At 37.9% G+C, this 11336-nt stretch overlaps 2 protein-coding genes across 3 annotated transcripts; one reads left to right on the forward strand and one right to left on the reverse strand.

Moving 5' to 3' along the window:
• Positions 1 to 334: 334 nt before the first annotated feature.
• On the forward strand, positions 335 to 6897 carry LOC111227271 (ER lumen protein-retaining receptor 2). The gene is made up of 5 exons (XM_022752706.1): positions 335 to 602; positions 2829 to 2929; positions 3033 to 3191; positions 3333 to 3585; positions 5563 to 6897. The coding sequence occupies exons 1-5, from the start codon at positions 512 to 514 to the stop codon at positions 5595 to 5597; spliced, it is 639 nt and encodes a 212-aa protein (XP_022608427.1). The 5' UTR covers positions 335 to 511; the 3' UTR covers positions 5598 to 6897.
• Positions 6898 to 7600: 703 nt separating this feature from the next.
• On the reverse strand, positions 7601 to 9470 carry tmem159 (transmembrane protein 159). Of its 2 annotated transcripts, none has more exons than XM_022752658.1 (5): positions 9332 to 9470; positions 8942 to 9045; positions 8667 to 8835; positions 8421 to 8566; positions 7601 to 8230 (listed from the first exon to the last, which is right to left on the reverse strand). In XM_022752658.1, exons 2-5 carry the CDS (start codon positions 9026 to 9028, stop codon positions 8168 to 8170), a joined length of 465 nt encoding a protein of 154 aa, XP_022608379.1. In that variant the 5' UTR covers positions 9029 to 9045; positions 9332 to 9470; the 3' UTR covers positions 7601 to 8167. The 2 variants fall into 2 exon arrangements, with proteins under 2 accessions (XP_022608379.1, XP_022608377.1); XM_022752656.1 differs by having other exon boundaries at positions 8930 to 9045.
• Positions 9471 to 11336: the final 1866 nt, after the last annotated feature.

An 11336-nucleotide genomic window follows, 5' to 3' on the forward strand; every position in this document is an offset into this window, starting at 1 on the left:
TTCTCACAGAATTGTACTTAAGTAGGATTTTGATTTTGAATGCATGTATTACAAGTATTAGAGTAGAGAAACAGTAATGTTGGTAATTTAACTTAAGTAAAGGATCTGACTACTTCCTGCACCGTTGGCACTGGCCGTGTTAAAATAAATAATAATGTTAATTGCTGCTGAAGTACTGGTCCCACCCAGTCCCTCCTCATGCATGCAGGACCTACAGGGCTCAGGTTCAGTCCCTCTCTGCACAGCCTTGTAGGCGGATCATCTCGTGCTGTCAGTCAGATTTTTGTCCAATCCAAATCTCTCCGTGTGTTTTGTCACGCCCCCTTCCACGTCGACCTGCACTCTCGCCATATTTTCAATCCTGTTGAGACCCGCAGCCCGGTTTGCCACCAAGTTGACCAAGAGACCCCCTCACACAAGCCAGCATAAAGTGTGAAAAGGATCAGCTTCTTAGCAAAAAGGGACATCTACGTTAGCTTCCCAGCTTTGTCTTTCTCTTCATCCTGCAACCATGAACATCTTCAGACTGACAGGGGACCTCTCTCATCTGGCTGCTATCATCATCCTGCTGCTCAAAATATGGAAAACCAGGTCGTGTGCAGGTGAGCCCTAGCTACATTTTCAATGACATATGGTACAACGTGGATTTCCTAATGTTTCTGATTAACTTTACCTTTCTTTAATGGCTGAAATGGTCGTTTATTTTTACCTTGTCCCTTCTCGCCCACCAAGCTCCAAGGTAGCTAGCCTCATGATAACGTGTTCCACTCATTCATTTGATCCAGTGGCTAATGGCGTTAGCAGTCAATGAGCTAACTTCCATAACAAGTAAAAACTGCGGTCTGCACTTCTATTACTTCTACTGCAACATTTACTGTAAAGATATAATTAAACATTGAAGTTAGTGGCAACAATATTCAAATGTAGCATAGCAATAGCTTAGTGTGAGTTAACCATGATAGCTAAGCTGCGGGACGAGAGTGTGTGTAGTCAGTTAGATGTCTGCAGTTTAACTGATGAATGAGCAAAATAATTAAAGGTTTTATTAGAAATGTTTTACTTGGTGCAGTGTTTCCGCACATCACCCATCCATTCGCTCCTGCTCTGCTAACTTGAGGTTTGGTGCTCGATTCTTTTGGTCTGGCTTCTGACGTGGCGTTCTAGAACGCGCTACGGAAGTAGCTCACCTCCAAAATAGTTTGTGTGTTCGGTTTTTTTAGTCATGCTTAATTTTTTATTTATAGCTCTTATAAACATGTGTTATGTGTTAATAGTAAGCTGCACCTGAGTATTACAGACAATGGTGATTCCTCTTATGCACTCTGGTCTCGGTGGTGGATCCTACTTGGGTTTATGATAAGTGCAGTGATTGGATACAAAGCTGTATGGTTTAGCTTCAAAGCTAAAAAGTTATGTTTGGAAACAGATGACAGATAAGATGGCTCTGTTTATGTATAATTTAGGTTATCATGGTTAGATATTATGTAGTGATTATTTTGTTATAGTGAAACCATATATACATCTTGCAAAATCACTAATTTGCCTCAACAAACTTTACAAACTATATACCATAGACCCTCAATTAGGGAAGAGGGAACCAGCACTCCCATCCCACACCAAAAACAAAACAGGGAGACAACAGTGAGGACATCAATTAACTTCAAAATCCTGCCAAACACTGGTAGGACTTTGACCCCTAAACCCTCCTCTCAACCATGACAACCTGGACTATACATACTGTAAAACTGCTTATACCATTCACACAGAGGTATACTGACAAGAGATGCTTAGAGAGGATGAAGCAGGCAACTGCAGACCACACATGATGTGAATGCAGGGGTAAGCACAGATGGAGGAAACACTGGGGTCTCATGCAGGATGAGGACCTGCTTATTCTTTGCAGGGGAATGGTGTGAGGGCTGCAGCCTCTTCCACCATGCGTTAGGCTAGATCCAAGGTAAATCTCGGACAGGTCGGCAGGCTATCACAGGCTATCTCACACATACAGACAGATAACCATCCATACTCGCATTCACACCTACGGCCAGTTTCAGGTTCACCTGACCTTCATATTTTTGAGGCTTTGTGCGAGGAAACCAGAGCACCTGCGGAGACCCACAACCATTCTTGCTTTGAGGCAACAGTGCTGATCACTGCACCATCTTGCTGCCCTGTGTGGATCACAGATAATGTTAAGCTCATTTATAAGGTTACAAGTTGTTATGTTCAGGTGTGGTCATGGTCAGGGGAAGGAAAATTCTGGCAGGGATGCCTGCACCTAAAATAATGTTGTAAGAGGCACCATTTTGTGTATGATGAGGTTAGAAATGCAAACAGACTCAGAGCAAACCTGGACATACATGTGTCTTGTGTATTGTCTTCTCCTGATGCCCTGTGATGACGCAGTGTGTAACTCAAGGATAGTAATCCACACACCTGAAATGCCTATGTGTCTGCCATCTCCTCTCTCAATGTCATCCTGTCAGTTTTTATATTTTGGTTTCTGAGAAGTTAAGCCTGTATTTAGAAGCCACCTATTTGGACATTTTTGTAAAACTAACCTACAATAATTTTAGAAAGTAAAATTGGTTGTAAATTGGGCATACTTGCATGTAATTCGATATATTATCCTTGCAAAAATAAGTCCAAAATGAAGAAACATGTTGTTATTGTTGTCTGAGGTTGCAGATAAATATTCACCATTTTCCCAGAAGATGTCACTGTTGAATAAGGAAAAGCATTAAGATAGTGAAGCCATTCGGAAGTTGCTTGTGGCTTTGGTATACTTTCAATGTAAATGCTAAATGTGCTTGATATCTTCGTTAAAGGTATCTCTGGAAAGAGCCAAATCCTGTTTGCAATTGTGTTCACCACGCGCTACTTGGATCTGCTCACCTCCTTCATCTCCCTCTATAACACATGCATGAAGGTAAGACACCAGTCACATCTCAGGCCTGACCAGTAGCCTTTCAAACAGGTCTCCTATTTCTCCCAGTACCTTGAATGATGAGCGGTTTTGTGTTGTTTACCAGGTGATATACATCGGTTGTGCGTATGCCACAGTCTACCTGATCTACTTGAAATTCAGGGCCACCTATGACGGCAACCATGACAGTTTCAGAGTGGAGTTCCTGGTGGTTCCTGTTGGAGGTCTCTCTGTTCTCATCAACCATGACTTCTCTTTCCTAGAGGTGGGTTCATCCTCTTGTATTGCCATCAAACTGTGACTGAATTCATTGATTAGGAACTAACCACTATGGGAATACATAGTCCCTTTGTAGACATGAAATTAACTGTATTCCTGCACATTTGAATTGAACTTCTGTCATCAGATCCTTTGGACATTCTCCATCTACCTGGAGTCGGTGGCAATCCTGCCTCAGCTCTTCATGATCAGCAAGACCGGCGAGGCAGAGACGATCACCACCCACTACCTGTTCTGCCTGGGGATGTATCGAGCCCTCTATCTCTTCAACTGGATCTGGCGTTTCTACTTTGAGGGCTTCTTTGACATGATCGCTATTGTGGCCGGCGTGGTCCAGACTGTCCTCTACTGTGACTTTTTCTACCTTTATGTCACCAAAGGTGGGTTATACAATGCTCACATGTCCATATACATCTTTTTAAAGGCATTATTTGTTGATGTTATCATTCTTCCCTGCCCGGCAGGCCCTGAAGAGTAACTTCAATGTAAGAGATAAGGGACAAAATCCACACAGTCCTTGTTCCCTGAAAAACCTCAAGAAGTTCAGCCGAAGCTAATATGAGAAATCTGAGTTTCCTGAATGAAGTGGGTATTTTCCAAAGTTATGGTCTTTTCTAGTACAAAATTCCCTCTTTGTGTTACTGTCCCTTCACAGTAGTTAAGCAAGGAAACACAGTCCCAGGAAACACACAAAGGGAATTTTGTGCGAATAAGGAAATACGCACTTGGTTTGGCGAACACAGACTGCTGAAGCATCACATTAGCTTTCACTGAGCTTAAGAATCCCTTTTTTTCTCACGAAACCAAGGCTGTGGATTTTGTCCCTGATTGCTTACAGTCGCATTAGAAAAAAAAGTCTGTTGTGAGTAAAGTCGATACAGTTCAAGACTTTTCCTCACTAATAGTACCCTCCTCAATCACACCAAAGTTGCAGCCCAAATCTGTAACTATTCACACTAGTGCAGTTAAAAAAAAAAAAAAAACACAAGTGTATATGTAACATGACCCATACTGCAGGGTTCTGAAGAGATGTTTTCAAACTTGAAACCATGTTTGTCGGTTACCAGAGCCAGTTATTTCAATACGGTAATTTTCTTGGAGCCAGCATCTAGTTGCCATTGTAGTTGCTTGTAGCCTGTTCCTTAAAACACAGGCACGTTTTTAGTAATTCAGGAACCTTACATACATTTCCACCAGAATAAACAGTTTAAATTTAGTACCTCATTGCAGCCAAAACATCCCTTCGTTTAGTAGCACTTTCTTATTGCCCAGGAACCGTTGTTGTGTTCAGCCTCATTTACATTAGTGTTGCCACTAGTATCAGGATTAGGAGGAGAAAAGGACATTTGTTATTAGGGATGTCCCAATCAAGTTTTTCTTTTGGCCCTGATCCCGATATGAATCGTTAATCTGCCAGTAGTCTGATCTGATACTTATATTTAAATGTTGATTAACTGTGTATGACACATTGAAACAACAGCTGACACGTATTATTTTATGTGAGCACATTCATCCAAACACTGAAGGTCCTGATTCAAAATGATTAAGTTTAAAAGCCTAAATGTTTGATATAGTACAGCTAAAAGTTAACAAGGAGAAAACAACTCTGGAAACTGACATGATGTGATTAACTAGAGAGAAGATGTATCACTCTCTTGTCTTCCCTCACAAACAATCTTTGGCAGACTACAAACACAGGCTGCAGAGAGGACTATAACCTGACAACAGCCAAGTTTTATTTTTGGCCGTCATGAAGTTGTCACCTGATTTGACCTGCTGCCGGTGACGGTTAGAGCCAGCTAAATATGACAAGCTACTACCTGAATGTTTTGTACACTGCTCTTGGCTAATAAGTAGAACAGAGGGGAGATAACAGATTTGTAGGCACCTGAGCTTTGGGAGTCTGTGTATTTTGCCAACGTCAGCGTCTGAACTCAGAAAATAATTTTACGCTTTAACACATATTAATCTTAACTTGGATGTACTGCAAAATGCTCGCTCTATAGGCTGTCATATAAGATAGTAGTGCTGCACATCAGTCTCCAAAGTCAGTGACCTCCTTCTTCACCTCTGTGTGTCTCCATTGCATCCAGTGAAACATGACAGCAAATTACGAAGAACAACACCACTCTGTGTTATTTGCTCTGTGTGAAAATGCTGTCGTCATTGGTCTAATACGCTAAATCTTCATGGTTCCTCAGATGGGGTGGACACACTAATAGGAATGTGCACAAGGGCCTTTTAGTCTCAAGTTTAGTTCCTGGGGCTCTGTGGTTCCTGGGAGTATTTAGTTGAAAATGGCTCTGGTTCTTTGTTTCCTGCTTCATGACTGTCTTGAACTTTTTCTCATTCCTCAGTGTTGAAAGGCAAGAAGCTGAGTCTGCCAGCGTAAAACATACAGGAGGCGATGGCGACTCCCAGCAGACTCAGGGGGTGTGGAGATGACATCATGGAATCTCGTGACCTATAGCAAAGGATGCCTGAGGCAGAGAGCCAACTAACGGGGAAAAACACTAGTCTTCTTGATGATTGCTGATGGAACTGGTAAATGCCAACAAACACCAGAGCTGAACAAAGATCATCCCAGATCAACCTTTGGATTTCTGTGTTCAGCATCTTGCCTTAAACTTCTTTTCATTGCTGTTCAATTAGGAGAAAAGGCTCTTTTTTTTTTGTTTTTTTTTTTACATGTGAGGTGTATACGCTTATTTTTTTTATTTCTTATTTTTATAATGTCACAAATAGGGTCGACTCTGAGAAGTACCTTGTTTGACTTGGTAATGAAATGCACAAATGTACAGTCTTATTAAAGAGTGAGATAAAGAGTAATGTTTCTGAGTGCCTCATGAGGATTATGTCCATTTTCTCACAGTATTTTTTGGTTTAATGATTTTTTTTTTTATCTTAATCATTGTTTGCATATGCTGTAACACATGTAGCCTCTCATGAAAACATTTTAAAGAGGACACACATCATTTTTGTAAAAACATTGCTTTCTGAAATCACTCAAGACAACATTTAAAAAAGATTTTCTCTCTTCTAAAAATCAAAACTTTTTTGTAAGTACAACTCATTCAGTTTAAGATATAAACCATAAAATACCTAACTTTAACGCCAGCAGTCTTTTTGTCATAGGTGTCGGTATCTTCAAATGTGGGTATCTCATTTGGAATTCAACTTTCCATGTGATCTTTTTTTTTTCTTCAGCTTAGTGTATCGAAGAAGCTAAAATGCATCAATTGTTCTTCAGCTTTAATATAGATTTCATACAATCTTAAAACAATGCTACATCCCATTTTGGATGTAGATACAGCACAGACTTTGTTTCTGTCATTACTGCACCCCAGTAACAAAGGCATGAACACCTTCCAACAGTGGCTTGTCAAGGCTGAAATCACTGACACAAAGCAATAATGAATGACTGAATGACGATTACACTTATCGTACCAAGATGAGAAGTGTGCAGATATTTGACATGAGAATCCTCCAGCACTTTGACTGGTTGTGACATCTTGGTCGTTAACTGTCTGGAGTGTGAACATTATGCTGCTCAGTAAGTGAGTAGAGATTGTCATGGTGTTCATTGGGTACATTTCTATTAAAGGCCTCATGTTAACTTCAACCTTTTCAAATTTGCCATTCCTAAAGGATTATTTCAACTTTTTATGTGATTTTTTTTTTTTTTTTTTTTTTTTTTTTTTTTTTTTCTCCTTTGTGCATGATATCACCTCCATTAAAGATTTTATGAAAATCACCCTCCAGTGTTGCTGTGTGATTATTGATATAATGTAAGCACTGATGAGTACAAGTGCAGCTTTATTTAAGGCCTCCTTCACTCAAAAATGTATTTTACTTGGATGTTTGATCTTCCCTGTGCAGAACGATATATGTGCAGTTTGACACTAGGAAGTTGTTTTCACATCCATCTGCTGAAGGAGGAAAGTTGCTCTGTGCTCACCTTAAATCTTGACTCTTACGAAAATGCATTTTCATAGATTCTGGATTTTTCTATGACAGAGGAGGAGTACACATTTTAATAATTTGTGATCAGTGTAAACTTTTTTTTTGTGGAAAAAAACTTGAAATTTTTATTATGGGCATAGTATTTTATGTATTAAATACATTTTAAAGGGAAGCAACATGCACATTCAATCAAATTAAGCAGACAAACTCCTTTCCATATAGCTCTACAAGAAGGCCCACAGGAATATGTTTCAGTTGTGAGGGAGTCTCCTCTAAAGTTCTTTGTCATACATGGGAGATTCTTTTGTATGGAAACATTTGTAGTTAATCATACCATATTGATAGAGTAGGGAGATATAAATAGAGTCAGACATGTAGGATCTCTTGTTTGGACAGAAGACCAGAGCAAACTTTCATTCTAATGAGCTTTTATTCATACTGTCTTACAAATGCAGGTTGTTCTTTTCCAGGTAACAGCAAACAAAGACATGTAACAGTATATTGTAGTGCATCTTCACTGCCTAAGAGGCACAAACATTAAATATCAAAATGCAAATGCAAACATTCATAAATATAAAGGCATTTTCAGACTGAAAACCATAATCAACAACGGAGTTTTTCCTTTAGTGATAGAAAAGAGCTGCCATTCCAAGATCTGTGCATTTAGAATATGCACAGATCAGACATATATCAAGGCGTCTGTATTTGGATAATTAGGCAGTTCAAAAATTAGATTACAGGCCATTGGCTGTTGTAGACATTATATAACTATTGCACTATATGAAGATAATAACACTTTTCATTTCAATATTAAGGTTTTAGGCATACAGTAACCACCAGTCTTTGTGCTTAGAAAATCTGTTACAACAGCAGATCCCAGACTCAAGCCACCATACATTCAAGCATCTGTGTTCTCTGAATCCCAACCATCAAGCTTCAGCAGCGCTGATTTAAGCTTTCTGTAAACCATAGATGAAAGTTGAGAGAAGACGAAGAGAGCTACTGCATTTCCTTCAGTTTTGAGGATTCACAATTATTCTCCTTCCCCTGGACTTTATGTTGCTGATGGGAATAAAGGAGAAGAGAATGACATAAATAACAGTGTCTAAACATTTAATAGTTCCTTGTGATACAGTGTCAGTGTAAGTAATATGAACGTGTGTATATATACTACCACTTTAGAAGAGATTATGTTCAGGCATTATATACTGTATATAATAAAATAACTAGAGCTGAGTCTGCAGTACATTACCTTTGTCAGTCGTGAGTCGTAGTAGTTGAGGATGTTGAAGATGGTGATATAAAAAACATTAAAGATGACTGAAACCATAACAGCAAAGAAGGCGAGGCCAGAGAGCACACACAGCAGAGTCAACCCTCCCACAAACAACAGGAACACTGGAGGAGACAGTGAAAAAGATTTCAGGTGTGTGGCTGTGAGGTGCAGTGTCACAAAACATTACAATGCAGAGGCTGATTTTGACATGAGTACACCTACCCTCAAAGAAAATAAAACCTACTGCTGACATAATAATGGTCACAAGAGCAAAAACAAGGAAAAGTCCAACAGGCAGTGCAGCCATAACACCGAACACCATCACTGTGAGAGCTAAGACAGGATGGCTGCTGAGGTACTGCCCAAGCCTCGTCTCCATCACCTGTGTTACCTGGAAAAGACACTTGTCATTCAGCTGTGAGGAAATTGAGAAAATAAAAGAAAAAAAACACTAAGATTTTTTTGTAACAGATGCAGGGGATTACATTTTGGGTTACCTTTGGGTCATCATGAAGGCGGTTCAGCAGGGTGGTCCATCTTTCCTGCAGCTGCTGAAAGTTAGTCACACTGCTGTTGTTCTGCATCTCCACACCGTACGTGACTGTAAATAAAACTTGGTCATTCTGACTGGTAAAATCCCACCACTGATGTACTGGTTAAAAGTAAATCCAGCAACACTAATTTACAGCTTGTTGGAGCAGATTTCCATTTCCATTTTAATAAAAAAGGTGGCACACAGAATAGATTCACTGTAACCTCAATGACTGTAACAGAAGACTTAGCTCTTAGTTCACTAGCCAGCAGCGGTCCTGGAGCTCAGCTGCCAAAATTTACCAGATAATACTTAGTTGTACTTTTTTTAAAAAGTTTAGTTGAGCAGTACAAACCTGACCAATGTCGTAAACCTGGAGTGATTCTCAGCAAAGGTCTGCTCACAATTTCTGAAACTGTGTCCTGTAGGTTGCCTCAAATACTCTAACAGCAGCAGCAACACACCCTTTTTAAACACACACCTTCTTCTTCCTTTTCTTCCTCCCCCTTCTTCCTCTTCTGGATTCCTAGAAGAGAGACTCTAAATCGCTTGTAGATATTATTGCTGCCATCTGCTGTTTGCCAATTATGTTGCAGAACACCACTGCATATGACACTGTGAGACCATATAATATTCATTTGAAATGTCCGCTTATTTACTGGAAAACTGAATCTACTTTTCAGAAAATGTCTGATTTCACTCTATAAGACATAGAAGGAGGGCTTTAGGGAACAGAATAAATAAATAAATAAATAAGTAATGTGCACAGTTAATCAGAAGTATGTAAATATAGAATATATATTGTGTTCAACTATTGATTTATTTATCTATTTATCATTTCATTCATTTTTGTACTTATGGAAATAATGTAGTTATTCATTGGAGTTTTTTGACGTTTTATTCCACACTATAGGCCTACTATGACATTTTTGAAATTTTTAGGCCATACTATACTATGATGTTTTTTGGCATATTTATGCCTAACTATACTATGTCGTTGTATTACTTACTATACTATGACATTTTTTGACATTTTCTTGCCTTAATGTACTATGTCATTGTATTCATTGCCATGCTTTGAGGTTTTTAAGACCTTTTATGTCTTAATATACTATGATTTTTTTTTGACGTTTTATGCCATACTATGACATTTTTTGACATTTTTTTGCCATAATATACTATGTTGTTGTATTGATTGCCATACTATGAGGTTTTTAAGACCTTTTATGTCTTAATATACTATGATTTTTTTTTGACGTTTTATGCCATACTATGACATTTTTTGACATTTTTTTGCCATAATATACTATGTTGTTGTATTGATTGCCATACTATGAGGTTTTTAAGACCTTTTATGTCATAATATACTATGACATTTTTTTGCCGTTTTATGTCTCACTATACTAAGACAGTTTTCACATTTCATGCCTTACTACAACGATGATGTTTTTTCACATTTTTATGCCTTACTATACTATGATATTTTTGTGACATTTCATTCCTTACTATATGATGATGAACTAAGACGTTTTTTGATTCTTTCATGACTTTATATACGATGATGTTTTTTTTTTTTTTTACATTTTTAGGCCTTGCTATACCATGACGTTTTTTGACATTCTTATGCCTAACTATACTATGTCGTTGTATTCATTGCCATACTATGAGGTTTTTAAGACCTTTTATGCCTTAATATAGTATGGCGTTTTTTTGACATTTTTATGCCTTACTATACTATGACATATTTTGACATTGTTATATTCATTGCAGTTCTATGAGGTTTTTAAGACCTTTTATGCCTTAATATAGTATGGCGTTTTTTTGACATTTTTATGCCTTACTATACTATGACATATTTTGACATTGTTATATTCATTGCAGTTCTATGAGGTTTTTAAGACCTTTTATGCCTTAATATAGTATGGCGTTTTTTTGACATTTTTATGCCTTACTATACTATGACATATTTTGACATTGTTATATTCATTGCAGTTCTATGAGGTTTTTAAGACCTTTTATGCCTTAATATAGTATGGCGTTTTTTTGACATTTTTATGCCTTACTATACTATGACATATTTTGACATTGTTATATTCATTGCAGTTCTATGAGGTTTTTAAGACCTTTTATGCCTTAATATACTATGATGTTTTTTTGACATTTTATGCCATACTATACTATGACATTTTTCACATTTTTATGCCAAACTATACTATGATATTTTTTGACATTTTTTTTGCCTTAATATACTATGTTGTTATATTCATTGCAGTACTATGAGGTTTTTAAGACCTTTGATGCCTTAATATACTATAATATTTTTTTGACATTTTTATGCCATACTATACTATGATATTTTT

Source organism: Seriola dumerili, unplaced genomic scaffold (assembly GCF_002260705.1).
Source record: "Seriola dumerili isolate Sdu_G_001 unplaced genomic scaffold, Sdu_1.0 BDQW01000169.1, whole genome shotgun sequence".
Lineage (NCBI taxonomy): Eukaryota > Metazoa > Chordata > Actinopteri > Carangiformes > Carangidae > Seriola > Seriola dumerili.

Bases quoted from the DNA above. Each gene is read 5' to 3' on its own strand.
- LOC111227271 (XM_022752706.1), top strand. From the start codon at position 512: ATGAACATCTTCAGACTGACAGGGGACCTCTCTCATCTGGCTGCTATC. The intron at 603-2,828 runs GTGAGCCCTAGC...TCTTCGTTAAAG, and splicing joins GAAAACCAGGTCGTGTGCAG to GTATCTCTGGAAAGAGCCAA. The intron at 2,930-3,032 runs GTAAGACACCAG...GTTGTTTACCAG, and splicing joins TCTATAACACATGCATGAAG to GTGATATACATCGGTTGTGC.
- tmem159 (XM_022752656.1), bottom strand. From the start codon at position 9,028: ATGCAGAACAACAGCAGTGTGACTAACTTTCAGCAGCTGCAGGAAAGA. The intron at 8,567-8,666 runs GTAGGTGTACTC...TGTCTCCTCCAG, and splicing joins AGGTTTTATTTTCTTTGAGG to TGTTCCTGTTGTTTGTGGGA. The intron at 8,231-8,420 runs GTAATGTACTGC...TATTCCCATCAG, and splicing joins ACGACTCACGACTGACAAAG to CAACATAAAGTCCAGGGGAA.